The sequence below is a fragment of the Schistocerca piceifrons genome, unplaced genomic scaffold (genome assembly GCF_021461385.2).
Source record: "Schistocerca piceifrons isolate TAMUIC-IGC-003096 unplaced genomic scaffold, iqSchPice1.1 HiC_scaffold_835, whole genome shotgun sequence".
In the NCBI taxonomy this organism is placed as follows: domain Eukaryota; kingdom Metazoa; phylum Arthropoda; class Insecta; order Orthoptera; family Acrididae; genus Schistocerca; species Schistocerca piceifrons.
Window position 1 is genome coordinate 610,039 of NW_025729097.1, and position 16,500 is coordinate 626,538.

Sequence of the window (16,500 nt, forward strand, 5' to 3'; positions counted from 1 at the left end):
ATCAGTGGTCACGTGAACATTCTCAAGAGCGTAGACGAGGTTCTGGACGTCCAAGTAGCAGAGACACTGGCCCATGTCTCTGTATTGTCAGGGCAGCACTGGTAGGTTGTACAGCCAACACAGCACAGGTAAGAGGGACTCTGAGCCCAGACGCGTCCACGCGAACTTTTGCGAACCTGTTATTAGGAGTGATGCTGTGGGCAGGCGAAGCTGTAGCCTGTGTCCCCCTCACGCCACAGCATCGCCGTGCACCACTCGACTGGCGTCATCAGAGGATGACTTGGAAAATGGATTGGCGTGCCGAGGTCTTCAGCGACGAAAGCAGATTCTGCCTGCACGCAAGTGATGGTAGTTTGCTCGTATGACGTAGACCTGGTAAGTGCTGTCTCGTAGACAAGACACACAGGTCCCACCCACTACAGCTCCCTTTCATTTTTGCTGCTTCTGGACGGGACTTTAACATGCACCTGATATGTGCAGAATATTGTTAGACCTGTTCAATGCCGCTCTTGTAACAGGAAGGTAATGTGTTGTTCCAACAGGACAATCCTCCCCCACACGCTGCCTGTGGAACTCAACGTGCTCTGCAAGATGTGCAGCAAACTCCCTGGCGAGCAATGTCCCTGGACTTGTCTGCAACCGAGCAAATGTGGGATACGATGGGACGAGAAATGACTTGTGCGACTCGACAACCAACAACTCTTACAGAACCGGTCGAGCAGGGATGGCATAATGTATCGCAGTATTCTACATGTGTGCGATCGACTGGATACCAGAGTCAGTGCCTGCATTACCACCTGTGGAAGCTACGCCATATACTAATATGTGTATTTCAGCAGGAGCCGATACGTGCTACATCAGAACCGCTGGTGCTATTGATCTGTAAACGTAACAATTTCATGTACTCCATATACAGTGGCTACAATAAATCGTGAGTGAACTGGAAACCTCTAAATGGGTGCACTAATTTTTTTCCACAGAGTATAACAAGAGTTAAGTGTTTTCTCTGCCAGAGCGCTCCTAAAATAGTTTCGTTCAGTATAATAGGAAATTCTTTAATACACACATAAACAAAGTATTGCTTCCGGTTCGACAGAAGTCCTGAAGTGAGACGTTGACTGTGGATATTGTATCACAGACACAGTCCCTTTGACTGTTTAGAGATATCACTAAACCCGCCCAAAGATGTAAACAACCATGCATGAGCAGCGCGTATCAGACGGAGGGGGTCCGACAGCGGATCAGTTACAGTCATTCCACCAGGAAGGCTCGCGTTGTCTGAGTTCAACCGCGCCTAGACAGTCAATATCGCTGGGCCAACGCGTCCACATTGTTACTTTGTGCCAGGAAGGACTCTCAACAAGGGAAGTGTCCAGGCGTCTCGGAGTGAACCAAAGCGATAGTTAGGAGATACAGAGAGACAGGAAGTGTCGATGACATGCCTCGCTCAGGCAACCCAGGAGCTGCTACCGCAGTGGATGACCGTTACCTACGGATTATGGCTCAGAGGAACCCTGACAGCCGTGCCACCATGTTGAATAATGTTTTTCGTGCAGCCACAGGACGTCGTGTTACGACTCAAGCTGTGCGCCATAGGCTTCATGATGCGCAAATTCGCTCTCGACATCCATGTCGAGGTACATCTTTGCAACCAAGACAACATGTACAGATGGGCTCAATAACATCCCGAATGTAACGTTCAGGATTGGCATCACGTTTACTTCGCTGACGAGTGTCGCATATCCCTTCAACCAGACAATTGTCGGAGACGTGTTCAGAGGCAACCCGGTAAAGCTGAACGCCTTTGACACACTGTCCAGAGAGTGCAGCAAGGTGGAGGTTCCCGGGTGTTTTGGGACGGCATTGTGTGGGGCCGACGCCCGCTGGTGGTCATGGAAGACGCCGTAACGTCTGTACGATAAGTGAATGTCATCCTCCAACCGATAGTGCAAACATATTGGCAGCATATTGGCGAGGCATTCGTCTTCCTGGACGACATTCGCGCCCCCATCGTACAGATCTTGTGAATGACTTCCTTCAGGATCACGTCATCGCTCGACTAGAGCGGCCAGCATGTTCTCCAGAAATAAACCGTATCTAACATGCCTGGGACATTCAAATAACTTCCGGGTTTGCTGCTGGGTGACGTCGTCGACCACCGCCGATATTTCGACAGGAGCACACCCTGCCATTCTCGAGGCACAACTGCAAGGAGGAAGCAATGTGCAAGGGAATTTAATACCTCGGTTCACAGAGGAGAAACAAGAAAGATACCACACACGAACAAGCCGGCCAGTGTGGCCGAGCGGTTCTAGGCGCTTCAGTCTGGAATCGCGCGACTGCTACGGTCGCAGGTTCAAATCCTGCCTCGGGCATGGATGTGCGTGATGTTCTTAGGTTAGTTAGGTTTAAGTAGTTCTAAATACTAGGGGACTGATGACCTCAGATATTAAGTCCCATAATGCTCAGAGCCATTTGAACGCACAGAACAAGTAACAGCAGAGTCAACACACAACCAAGGACAACCCACCTCAGAAATATCTATAGTGACTATTAATCAACAGGTGAGGTAGCACTAATTCTGTCCCTCTGTTTTTTGATGAGAGACAGAGCCGGATTCCAAGCAGCATTTAAACACAATCCACCATCTCTGTTAATAAGGTTGCTTGATAGTCTGATTTCAACAGCTTCCTTAATAACACTATCCCAATAGCTGGACGAGCAAGCCAGAATCTCCGTGTTGTTGTATTCCATAGGATGACCGTTGTCAAGGCAATGTTCTGCAATAGCGGATTTGCTCGGCTGTTGTAAGCGTGTGTGACGCTTATGTTCAATATACCGGTCCCACAGTCCTGATTGTCTGACCAGTATATGACATGCCACAACTGCAAGGAATACAATAGACACCAGCCTTACGCAAACCAAGATGATCTTCTACCGACGCCAAGAGGGCCTTAATCTTAGACGGTGGTGGGAAAACACATATCACATCATATTTCCGCAAAATACGGCCAATCCTGTTGGAAATGCTTCCTGCATAAGGCAAAATGGCCGTAGACTTGGGTGCCACTTCGTTGCTATCGTCATTCACCCGTTGCACAGAAGGCTGATACCGCAACGCAGGCTTGATCTGCCTCTCACTATAACCATTCTGACGAAAGGTGACTTCGAGATGTGAAGCTCAGCTGCCAAACTTACAGGGTCTGAGATAACGAGGGCCCTGTGAACCAAGGTTATTAAGGAAGCTGTTGACATCAGACTATCAAGCGACCTTATAAACAGAGATGGTGGATTTTGTTTAAATGCTGCTTCGGCTCTGCTTCTCACCCAAAAAACAGAGGGAGAGAATTAGTGGTACCTCACCTGTTGATTAATAGTCACCATCGATATTTCTGATGTTGGTTATCCTTGGTTGTGTGTTGACTCTGCGGTTACTTGTTCTGTGTGTGGTATCTTCCTTGTTTCTTCTCTGTGAACTGAGGTATTAAATTCTCTTCTACCTTGCTTCCTCCTTGCAGTTGTGCCTCGAGAATGGCAGGGTGTGCTCCTGTCGAAATATCGGCTGTGGTGGACGACTTCACCAGGCAGCAAACCCGTAAGTTACTTGAACATTCAATTAGCCGGGAAAAGTTAAGGTCTCGCATGTCTGGGACGGATTGAAAAGGGTTGTTTATGGATGGCATGACCCACCAACCACTTTGAGGGATCTACGTCGAATCGCCGTTGAGGAGTGGGACAGTCTGAACCTACAGTGCCTTGAAGAACTTGTGGATAGTATGCCACGACGAATACGGGCATGCGTCAATGAAAGAGGACGTGCTGCCAGGTATTAGAGGTACCGGTGTGTACAGCAATCTGGACCACCAACTCTGAAGGTCTCGCTGTATGGTGGTACAACATGCAATACGAGATTTTCATGAGCAATAAAAAGGGCGGAAATGATGTTTATGTTGATCTCTATTCCAATTTTCTGTACAGATTCAGGAACTCTCGGAACCGAGGTGATGTAAACCTTTTTTTGAGTTGTGTATGTGTACTGGTTGACAATATTAATGTTTCTAGACTCTAGGTGCACACAATCATTTGTGGCTATCCATGTGTGCCAGCTTATTCGCCTTTCTCGTCGTTTGAACCAATTTACTGCTGCAAGTTGGAGGGGATTTTCGCCAATCGTCTTAGGTGGGTCAGTGGTAGCGTACTTGATGGGCTTACTGGGAGGGTAATTCCCACACGACCGCCGCTGCAGGTAAGGTTCTGAATGTCCGGCTCCTTATTCCGACAGGCTGAATGGGCTGTGTGCTGGATGTTATCGTGGGGAAGTTCAGAGTTCGCGAAATCGGCAAGTCGGCTGTCAGTTCTCTTGGGATGGATGTGCTACGTCGCGGGTCCCACTGAGGCGCAATTTGTGTTTGACATGATTACTGCATCGGTGTTCTGGAGGGGGTGATCCTCCACAATTAACGGAGTTACGACAAAGTATTAGAAAGTGTGTTCCCGTGTGCTGGGCGTCTATTGCCTCTGACATACTTCCCTGTGATTTGGGAAATCTGGAAATTTGTAGTAAGTTCCTATGGGACTAAACTGGTGGGGTCATCGGTCCCTAGGCTTACACACTACTTGATCTAACTTAAACTAACTTACGTTAAGGACAAGAAACACACCCATGTCCGGGGGAGGACTCGAACCTCTGATGGGGGAACCCGCGCGAATTGTGGCAAGGAGCCCTAGACCGTGCGGCTACCCCGCGCGGCCCTGTTGTTCCCTGTGTGAATGTTCTGGACCGCTCTTAACCCCATCGTAAAAATGTATTTACACTGACCCAAGTTGTCCAAAATTTCTTTTGCATTCAATGTTGGATGTGCACCAGTGATAGTCCTTGTGTTGAGGTATCTGTAGTCACAGCATAATCTGTATATTCTTCTACCATTCGACAACATTTTTGGGAACAGTTAAAACATCTACACCTCTTCAATTGTACCCTAGGACAATAATTGCAATTATTGCTGATGGAGGAATTCTTCCGTTATTGGCTGTAGGTGTTCTGGAAGCGTGGAAGGTTTCCTGTAGACAGGAGCGTTATTGTCGGTGAGCTCAGGGGAAACGTGGACATGTTAGGTAGCTGGAAGTAGTGGTTAGGTAGAAAGTGACGGGCGTGGCTAGGGTGAATTCACATGCATAAACTGAACTTTTCCTGTGCAGATCTGAGAGCGATGTTTTCTAAGTCACCGTTTCCCTGCTGGCTTTGAATTGTATATTGCATGCAGCCAATCCAAGGTCATTTATTCAACTTAGATGGTTATCTCCCCAGTCCTGCGGCCTGATCTTGGAACCTTACTCGATAGTAGTAACGTTACTACACTGAAACGCTAAGAAAAAAAAAGAAAAATACAGCATTTCCGAGATAGCGATGAAGTGGGGCTTCCTCGTACGACGATTTCATGAGTGTACTGTGAATATCAGGAATCCGCTAAAACATCAAATCGCCGACATCGCAGCGGCCGGAAAAAGATCCTGCAAGAACGCGACCAACGACGGCTGAAGAGAATCGTTCAACGTGACAGAAGTGCAACCGTTCCGCAAATTGCTGCAGATTTCAATGCTGCGCCATCAACAAGTTTCAGTGTGTGAACCATTCAACGAAACATAATCGATATGGGCTCTCTGAGCCGAACGCCCACCCCTGTACCCCTGATGACTGCACGACACAGAGCTTTACGCCTCGCCTGGGCGTCAGCACCGACATTGGGCTGCTGATGGCTGGAAACATTTTGTCTGGTCCGACGCGTCTCGTTTCATATTCTATCGAGCGGTTGAAGATGAATCGGTACCGAGACAACTTCATGAATCCATGGACCCTGCACGTCAACAGGGGACTGTTCAAGCTGGTGGAGGCTCCGTAATGGAGTGCAGCTGGAGTGATACGGGACCCCTGATACACCTAGATACGACTCTGACAGCTGACACGTATGCCACTATCCTGGCCGATCACCTGCATCCATTCATGTCCATCGTGCATTTCGACGGACTTTGGTAAATCCAGCAGGACAATGTGACACCCCACACGTCCAGAATTGCTACAGAGTGGCTCCAAAAACACTTTTCTGAGTTTAAACACTTCCGCTGGCCACCGAACTCCCCAGATATGAACATTATTGAGCAGATCTGGGATGTAATGTGCTGTTCAGAAGAGATCTCCACCCCTCGTACTCTCACGGATATATGGACAGCCCTGCATGATTCATGGTGTCAGTTCCCTCCAGCACTGCTTCAGACATTAGTCGAGTCCATGCCACGTCGCGTTGCGGCACTTCTGCGTGCTCGCGGGGGCGCTACACGATGTTAGGCAGGTGTACAGGTTTCTTTGGCTCCTCAGTGTACTAACAGTGCTGGTAATTGCCGGTGCTGGACTTAGATTGGTGAAGCGTAACTATGCCTCTCTCATCAAAGCGAAGATGACGTCAAATTTAGAGCGGTTTTACTAGTGTAGGAAATTTATACGGGTCCGCCAGTAAACTGCTTGCAACTAAACACGCGGAATAGAGCGTCACGTGATGTGTTTGACGCGGGGACTTAAAATCTGAGGTCATCACTCCCCTAAAACTTAGAACTACTTAAACCTAACTAACCTAAGGACATCACGCACACCCATTCCCGAGGCAGGATTCGAACCTGCGACAGTAGCGGTCTCGTGGTTCTAGACTGGAGCGCCTAGAACCGCTCGGCCACTCCGGCCGGCTGACGCGGGGCAAACCGCGATTGTGTTTTCGCGACGCTGCGGGGGTTCCGAACAAACGACGGAAGGAGTTCATCACTTTGTTTCGATTCTGCAGCGTGCTCGCGCGCGCGCACCTGTGTGTGTGTGTGTGTGTGTGTGTGTGTGTGTGTGTGTTTGTTTGAGAGTGAGTGAGTGTGTATGTGATCAAATAGGTATGTAGGTAGGCTGAGCTGCACGTCACACCTACCTCGTGTCATACGAAGATGGCGAGGGATGCTGCAATCTCTAGTTCCAAAATAGCAATCCTTCCTCCATTAAATTCACCGTAAGGTTCGCTGTAACTTGACAGTCTCTGCAAAAATGACTCTATGTAACACCGTCTATGGCAGTGATGCTCAGTAGGAGAGTATATTAAATTCACACAGGGATCGGTTTCATTTGCACTGTTCGCTCACTCTGTTTTTATTCGAACAAATTTGCCATCATCTGTTGATCACAAATCACACTAAATTCGAGGTACTACGCCCTTACTGTATAACTCTTGCCAGACATATGTTCTTTCACATTAACTTCTGACACATTTTTTTCCCTTGCACTACATTAATTGTAAAAATACACTTTTAAACAACATGGTTTCTTCTTTACAAGTGCTACGCCGTATATACATTAATTTTTAACGTTTTCTTTAATACCTTACTGTATTTCTCAATCAGTATGTCAACATCCTGTACAACAACTGCTCTTATTCCTGTGTCCTGTGCAATTGTCCTTTAACACTATGCATTCACTTCAAACAACATGTCACAACGACACTTGTTTGTTACTGTCTCATACTATAACATTTTGCTCCCCTCTGACCAATCAGAACACTAATCAGCGCTACGAACACCATTACATGTTCTTCCACACAGTTGAGTTATCTCCATCTTCCTGCTCCTCTGGTTTGACACTGATACTAATTTTTCTTGGCACAGTACTGAACATACACGTAATACACACATACAATTCTTATTTAAGACTTGCATATTTTCAAAAAATAAATACTGTCATGGAACAATGTAGATAAGTAAATAAATTCGCAAAAAAAATTCTGTATCAAGCTGAAGTTAAATATGGTACAAGGGAATAATTTTCAGATACACAATGCGTTGCCAGAGGTGAAAGTCATGTAAATTGTCATTAAAAAATTCCTAGTACTAGTCGGAGACAGAATTTTGGGTTGAGCGATCTAGTGTGAGACAAAAGACGAAGCACAGTTCTGCAGTTATTTGCAAGATAAGAAGGGTAACGTAGACATCTTTTTGAAGCTTTGTAGGAATAAATGGGAAAGGCAAACATTCCTGTAAAGATATTGCAAGAGTATATTATGTTCCCTTCACTGCCCAGTGGTTGAAATATTTTTTTCATATGCAAGAAATTCTTGCAGTATTTTCGTTTTTATCATATGCTATGGGTAACAAAATGTTTTTGTGAAAATTTTGGAGACCAAGTTAACATGTTATCACAGGGTGGGTTGGAAGAAATAGAGCAAGAAATTCTTATTATCTTGTAGTAAATTACATTTTAATAGTAGTTACTTAATGTCAATTCATTAAATGAACTAGACAAACACAGACATGTAGAATAATTTAGAACAAGTGAGAAAAATACACTGGTTTTGCGTTAGCAGTAGGAGTTAATTTTGTGTTGTCAGCTGGATTCAATCATTATGACTGGTCACTGGCTTTAGTCCTGCCTACAGTCGAGACAGCCCTTTGGAAACAATATCCATGTAACTTACAACGAGGATTGCGCAAGGAGAGACCGTTCATTTCTCCTCCTTTCCAGATTTCTCTCAGCTGTTGAACAGAGCTCCTGTCCTGGGCGTATGATATCCGGATTCCACCACGACAGCACTCTGTTCCTGAGCAGAGGCAGCGTCGTTCCATTACAAATGAAGAAAACGAACTGCAGTGGTCCCTGCACCATCGTGGCTATGTGTACGTAGTACACAAACTGCGCTATGCCTTGTGCCTGGTGGAACCCAATTCTAATAATTATACCTATCCCGCTCAAAATAACACCCTTAACTGACATAAAAACATATTGTTTCCTAGAGGCAAATTTATCGTTACTAAAAATTTTGAGTTGCCGCATGGAGTTCCGAGCACGTAAGTACATGTATCCCACCGACCCAAGACAAACCAAATTGAAAGTTATCGATAGAGAAATCCCCGCAAGGAATATTATCCGACTGTGCATCAGGTAATATTTGCTCGTCTTTTCGAAAGCAATAGTTGCTATGCATACCACACTCCACGGTATCAGTGCGTACAGCGCTTGACCACGGAATACCCTTCTGGCTTCAGCAGGTGGCAGGTCGTCAGGGAGCCTAAGATGACGGACACAAGCGTACATTTGGTAGCAGAATAAGTTTAGCCAGATACATCTTAGAAGTGTGAGGGCACTGTCAATGTGGACCATCGTAGATAGGTCGGGGACACCTGTCATACGATAAATCACCTCAGAACACAAGATCTGCGTTATACCCGTGATCTGAATGGACAAGAATATCTTTCCGGGGACATTACGTAACTGGGGCAGGTACATGTATACAAGAGTGGTCAAAAAGCGGAAAACAATATTTATGGCTATAAATGACATTTCTAAAGGTTTTAAGCTGTCGATTTTGAAATCTTTGTATTTCAAGGTGGCACTGTTCAAGCTGTCTTTGTACTTAAGAGCCCTTTCTGTTGGCCTCACATAACCTTTGTAGAACTCTCTTTCCCATGTTAAATTGTACGTCGTGAAGTGCGATCCGTTTGTGTAGAAACTGACGCCGCATAAATCGAAAGACTTATGGAAAGAAAAATCGCCACACATCAGCAACAGGACTGCTCTGGAAACAGAGCAGATGGCGTCTGTAGCGTTCGACTGCAGACAGGACTGATCGTCAGGGCTGTCGAAATAGCAGCGAGCATCATGTACGGATTGTAGCATACTAAACGGGACGTCCTGACAAACGCCGAACGAGTTGGCTGTCATCCAGGCCAGCAGGCAGAGGTTGACGTTTATCCTCTGCGTGTAGGCCAGGTAGCTGGTGACGGGTACGTGGGGCGACCTCTGCACCATGTCGTCCCACAGCTGGACGCGGCACCGCTCGCGCAGGTTTTTCGTTTCCGGTGGCAGGTCTTCCAGTGGACACGTGGGGTGGTCGAGGGCGTTCGCCAACAGCTGCACGCAGTCAGTGTCCACGGAGAGCATGGCGTTGCTTCTGTCCTCCCTCTGCCACTCCTCATCTGCAAAAGAATCAATGCGAGTTGAGTGGTGCTCACACACCAAATGTATGCAGAAGCAGATGTACGCATCTGATCCCAGAGGCTCCTCTGGATGACAAGACCAGGTGTATTTTAACTACATCATCGATGATAAATAATGTCAACAAAATTTTTTGTATTTGGAAAGATATATACCAGAGTTGAATCGAGAGAAGAGCACGTAATTCGTTTTCATCTACAGAGTATGCAGGAAGTCCTCAAAACCCTCCTGACTATCTACAGTAACTGTTCATCATTTCCTTGTGCCTTTCTCCCACGTCAACGCAGGGTCGGCGTTGTTACTATGGATTTGCCATTGTTAGTGCAGAGGGCATCCAGATCCCCTTCCTATCCCCCCCCCCATAACCTCCCCCCCCCCCCCCCAAGATGGAATTAGTGTACCCCAGCTGTCTGCGTCTAGTGAAAGCCATGGAATAGTGTGAACGTGTTCAGATGTCTGGGAGTCGTGTAATGGAGGCGGGACGTGGGGACTGCCCGGTATTCACCTAGTGGGATGAGGAAAACCGCCTAAAAACCACATCCACACTTGCTGGCACACCGGCGCTCGTCGGTAATCCACCAGGCGGATTCGATTTGGAGCCGGCGCGCCTACCCTAGTCCAGGAAGCAGCGCATTTGTGCTCTCGGTTAACTTGGTGGGTGACTTTGTGCAATCATTGAGGACATACATTCGTTTGCTTGGTATCCCTCCTTTGAAGCTGACGAAAAGCGTTGGTGTAATTACTATACTCTTTTGTTTCACTACAGCACCATTTCAGTTGTGAATTCGTGTTGAAACAGTTACACTGTAAAGGAGCGTTTAGTGGCGCGTGTATGGATGCACGAAGGTCCACAGAGAGGGCAAACAACGAAAAACATTATGAGAGTATTTGCCATGGTGCAAATCGTAAAGCAGCTCTGCTTGTTTGAGCGCAATAAGCTGGTTATGTATCGAAGGCTGGTAGCGTGCTGGACGTAAAAAATACAAATGAAAGCGTGTTTCCTCAACCGGCCGAGCAGTCTGGAATGAAATCCTTTCGCAAGAGTTGCTCACATTCAAGCATTGTGGTCACCAACATATGACCACATTAAAAAATATTTGATAATGAAAGGATTTAGGCCAAAGTTAATGAATAAAGTATCTGACTACTGCTTGGAGCGACTAGTTGCGACCTGCCGTGTCTCGCCCAAGAGTGTTAACAACAAGTATTATTTTTTATAGTCTCTAGCCGTATTTTGGAGTCTGAAGCGAAGCCTAATCTCAGGCTCTACTGCAGAGATTTTGGCGCAATTTCCACTAACAGAGAGACAGGTTCACGAAATAGGTTTTTGTATATCATCTGTAAATTTTTAGTGCAAACTTCCTGAGCTTTGATAAATTAAAGTCCTTGCCTGAGTGAAAACCATGCGATTACCATGGCACGTTTACCTGTCTACATGTGAACGCTAATCTCAGTAACTGCTGCAGGTGTGCGTGTGTGTGTGTTTGTGTGTCTGTGTCTGTGTGTGTGTGTGTGTGTGTCTGGAGCTTACAGTCGGTCAACAGCGAGATTATCAGCACCCTTACTCACATTAAAAGAAACAAATGTGGATAAAACTAAGAAAATGGAATCACACAGTGAGGAGGAAACCTTTAATGTGACGCTCATCCTCTCTCTGCCACCTCACTCGCGTTGACCACACAAGCACTCTGTCTCGCACCAGTTAAGGCAACGGATAAAGGGTGAAAGGTGCTATATCTGGGATTAAAACGGAAATAAAAGGACAGGTGAGCTAAAAAAAGAGACTCTAAGAAATCTGATTGGCTGACCACATACGAAAAAGATGGGTTAGCTGGGCACACAATTAATACGTTAAAATCATCTCCCTAAAATTTTCGGAAACATAGTTGACAAATTACAAAACCATAAGACTCTCATCACATTCGTTTGAACGTTAATTAAAACGGAGGGCAGATCTATCAGCAAATCAGTCGCTGCCCACTGGTCGGAGAATAAAACACAGTCTGATAAAATCTGGCACACTATGATCTGTATGCCACAAGTACTACACAATGGACAGAGTCCTCACCGGAGCAAGAAGCCACGTGTCACAGGGCTGTGGCCTGTGTGAAGACGACTGGGGAGCCGCTCATCCTCCCACCGACCCAAAAGCAAGGAGACAGCAGGCAGGTGGATGGCACACCGCGCTAACTCAGCAGCGCGGCACGCCTCCCTGCTTGCTAGATCTGCCCTTTCGTTTCCAGCAATATCCACATGCCCTGGCACTCAGCAGACTGACTTCTCCTTCCCCTGCCGTTGTAGTAGGAGGAGGACGTCCTGGATATTGTGCACTACTTTAGCTACTGGGTACAAACGTTGTAGAGAGTGAACACTCAGCGAATCAGACAAGACAAGAAATTTATCACGTTAAGCACATCTCGTCTGCTACAGTGCCTGCAAGGTCGCATGTCAATCTGCATCAAAGACAAAAAGCTTGCAAGGCAGTCAGACATTGAGTATACAAACAGAGAAAACAATAGTGCAACCAACAGTGTCCCCCTGTTTCGACCCGTCCATAAAGACAGTTCTAAAGGTTTGGTGACCATTAAAAAAGTCCTTTGGAGTGCTACATCTGCTATACTAACACTAAATCTAAAGTTACTCTGGACCTCTACAGTAGTCAGGGTAGCAGACTGTTAAAACACTGCATTTGGGGTTGCACTTGTTCCACACCAAGTGACTACAGCACATGCCCTACCTAGTGTCCATATGTCCATGTTGCTCATGGAGAAATGGCATTCCAGAGGTGGAGGAGCAATGGTATGGTGTGCAGGTGAAGTTGGAGCTACAAGAAACTTACATGCCTGATTCACCATGAGGAGCTGTCGCTAGATGGTGAATGGCCGTTTCCCAACCTTAGCACAGAGACTGGGTATGGGGCTGGTTCTGTAAGCGCATTCTAATATCCTTATGCGTCAGTAATCTTGAGGTAAAAAGACCTCGTTGACCTGTGCACTGTGCATCCATAGTCTAGCCACGAACACACAAGAGCCCTATAAAACTGGAGCAGACACACCCTGTCTCATCCCCTAGACCTTAGGTCAAGGCACTTTACAGTATTCACTGCCTTCTGGGTTCTGGCTTTCAGGTATCACAGGTGTGGCAACCACGAAAATTTGGAGTTCAAACTGAGGCCCAGAAACTTGATTGAGTCTTAAAAATGTCGACTTGTATCCCTCACATGCAAGTCAGGTAAATTAAAATTACAATGAGAATAATTAAAATTCTTATCTGCAGAAAACTGAAACCCTGTCTTTGCAGCCCACCTCCCTAACTTCCGCACTCTAAGTGCAACTGGTGGGTCGCCGTAGCACTTCTGGAGGAGGAACATGAAACAGCAAAATTGTCCACAGTTAAGAAGCACTGTACAAGGCTCCTTTCTGTATATGTGATACTGTTTATCGCTAAAAAAAAAAGAGGTTAAAACTCAAAACATTCCTCTAGGAACACCATTCCCTTGCTCAAGACATTCCACCAGCGTGTTACGAAATCAAGACCTAAAAAAGCGCTTAGACATGAGGGACCATATGAAGATGGTGAGATGACCATGAAAGCCCCATTCGTGGAGTTGCACGAGAATACTGTGCCTTCTGGTTTCTGGCTTTCAGGTCTCACAGGTGTGGCAACCACGAAAATTTGGAGTTAAAACTGAAGCCCACAAACATAGTGTTGTACACCTTACCGATATCAGAGAATATGCCAAGACAGTGCTGTCTACATAGTAAGGCCTGCTGAATAGCCACCTCTAGTAGAGTCAGGTTGACAACAGTGGATCGAAACCTCCAGAATCCACACTGAGAGTGGTTAAGCAGTTGCCTGGTTTCTAACAGCCAGACCAAACGACGGTTAACTATTCGCTCGAGGGTCTTCCCTTCACAGCTTGTGAAGGCTGGCATCAGCAGTAGTCGCTGCAAAATGATCTGCCAGAGTTTGAGTGATGTTTCTGGGTGTAGTTTGGAGACACTTCTGTTTCAGCACTGGTGTTATTGGTAGACGACTGTGTTTGCCAGAAACCCTCATAATGGGTTCCAGTACTTTTGTAGAAGAAGTGGAATGGTTGACAAAGTCCAGAAACGCTTGGTACGCCGTTTTCTTGCTCTCCTTAATGATGTGTCAAGTATTGGCTCTCGTGACCTGAAAGGCTGTGAGATTGTGTGTTGCTGGGCTGTACTTAAATAGTTGAAGAGCTAACTGTACGCCTGTCCTGGATTGCTGAGCGACACACACCAGTCCAACAAGCAACAGGACCTTGGGATTAATAAGTCAGTGGTGTGATGGATCTATCGTGTGATGTGGTCCACCCATTCGTTGACACTGTTGCAGTCTTCAGACACAGCCAGATGGACGAAAAGCATCCAGTTAGCCCTACTGACCAACAATTTTGGTGGCTTCTGTGCAGGTAATGCTCCATCCAGTAGATGAATACAGACTGTGACGTGGTCACTGAGTGAAGATCATCAGTGACTGCCCACTGAACCTGGTCTGCGAAGCCTGGAGAGCAGAAAGAGAGGTCGCTGGCTCACAGTGACCCAGTGGCAGCACAGAAAGGAGTGGGAGTGCCTGTGTTGAGGATATGCAGCTCGTGAGACATCAGAAAGCTCTCCGAAACGCGACGGTGAGGACAAGTAGAGATTGATCTACACAAGATATTTAGGACATTAAAGTCTCCAAGTAGGAAGAATGATTGGAAGGGCTCTTTCATAAGGTCTGTGACAGTCTCAGTGTGCAAATGGATAGGGTATAGTAAACCAAATTTAGTAAGTAGATAGCACACGAGTAGGCAGTTAATGTTATATGTGGCCCCCCGTGACAGGACGTTGTTGATTTTACAGCTTTGCAGTATTACGTGTTTTACAAAAGTAAAGTGAGCATAAAACGTCCAGCTGCAAGAACTTGCAGCCAATTTGAAAGAGTAAATAGCAGAAAGTTATCTAAGATTGAAAGTGAAATATATATGAATATAATATTAACTAAAATGGACAAGAAACTAGAAATGAATAGATTTAGATGAGAATGAATTCTCGGAGGTAGAGGAAAGTGAGTACACATTTACCAAAAGACGATACAAAAGAATGAGTGACAATCTTTCCAAACAAAATCCAGAATGTGAAGCAAAACCGAAAGAGCCACTGGTGATACTATGCTGGGACATGCTTTAATTAATCTCATGAAAGAATTTGAATTGCAGGAACCAGAAGAACTACCTGATGAAATCATAGAGGGACGAGAACTGTTAAAGATCGCTAGAGATATAGAGATCAAGAAACCTAAAAAGCCACCCAGTATACAACAGAAATAAGCAGGTAACATTTCCTGGAAGGACATAATGGTTGAACATAATTTATTGTGGGAAGAACAGGAGGTGAAAGACTCTAGAACTGTTAAACAAAACCATTATCCCCAGTAATGTTTATAATATTGAGTTGCAAGTATTTTTGGGTATAGGATCACAAATTAGTGCTGTATCAGAATCATTTTTTGAACATATTTCAAGTAAGCCACGGTTAGTAATAATGTCTGTGAGTGGAGTGAAGATTGTAGGAGCTACTGGCAAGTCCAGTAAACCCATTTGGAAAAATGTACTGATTGAATTTAAAATGCAAGGACAGAAATTTGAACATGACATTTTATGGTACCTGAATTAAGTGCTGAGATGATTTCAGGTATTGATTGACTGGACAAAGAAAAAGTGTTTTTATATTGTCGTAATGGAATTGTTAAAATTAATAGGGAGCCTAATACATTAGAAATTAAATTTACAGAAGATGACACTGTACATGGCGCTAATGTAGAATCCATAATGCTAGAGATAAAATCTGAAAATGATGGTTTGTCCCACTTATATGAAATCTACCATGTGAAAAATTTAATACTGAATGAATAAAAAATTGACAATTTTAAGGAAATTGTTGATGCTATCCAAGAACTCTTGTGTGAACAGAAAGATGAACTATTTGCTGTTTTAAATAACAACAGGGAAGTATTCTCTGATAATCCAGGTGTTGTCACGAACTTTGAATACCATATCGATGCTGTTGAACATGAACCGTTCTGTGTAAGACCCTATCCAGTGCCAATAGCTAAGAAAGAAGTGGTACAGGCCGAAATTCACAGAATGTTAGAATGGGGAGTGATTGAAAGAAGCAACAGTAAATATAATAGTCCACTTATTATAGTAAATAAGGAATACAGTGGCATGCAAGTTGTTATTCATGCATGAACACTGAACAAGATCGTCAGGAGAGAGGTAGACAGGCCAGAAAACGTGGGTGATCTGTTGCAAAAATTCCATAATGTAATGTACTTAACTAGTCTTGACCTCACTGTGGGATATTGGCAAATAATCATTACACAAATATTCCCAGAAACATACAGCATTCGTGTTTGCAGGGAAATGCTATCAGTATAAAGTTGTACCTTTTGGTTTAAATACTTCTGTTTCAGTTTTT

General features: G+C 45.2%; 1 protein-coding gene across 1 annotated transcript in view; it reads right to left on the reverse strand.

The window, feature by feature from the left end:
- The window catches only part of LOC124770902, a 146,858-nt gene that overhangs the window by 83,246 nt on the left and 47,112 nt on the right, over positions 1-16,500 (reverse strand). The window contains exon 6 of the mRNA XM_047249219.1: positions 9,719-9,993. Coding sequence (XP_047105175.1) covers positions 9,719-9,993 — 275 coding nt within the window. The remainder of the gene's footprint in view (positions 1-9,718; positions 9,994-16,500) is intronic.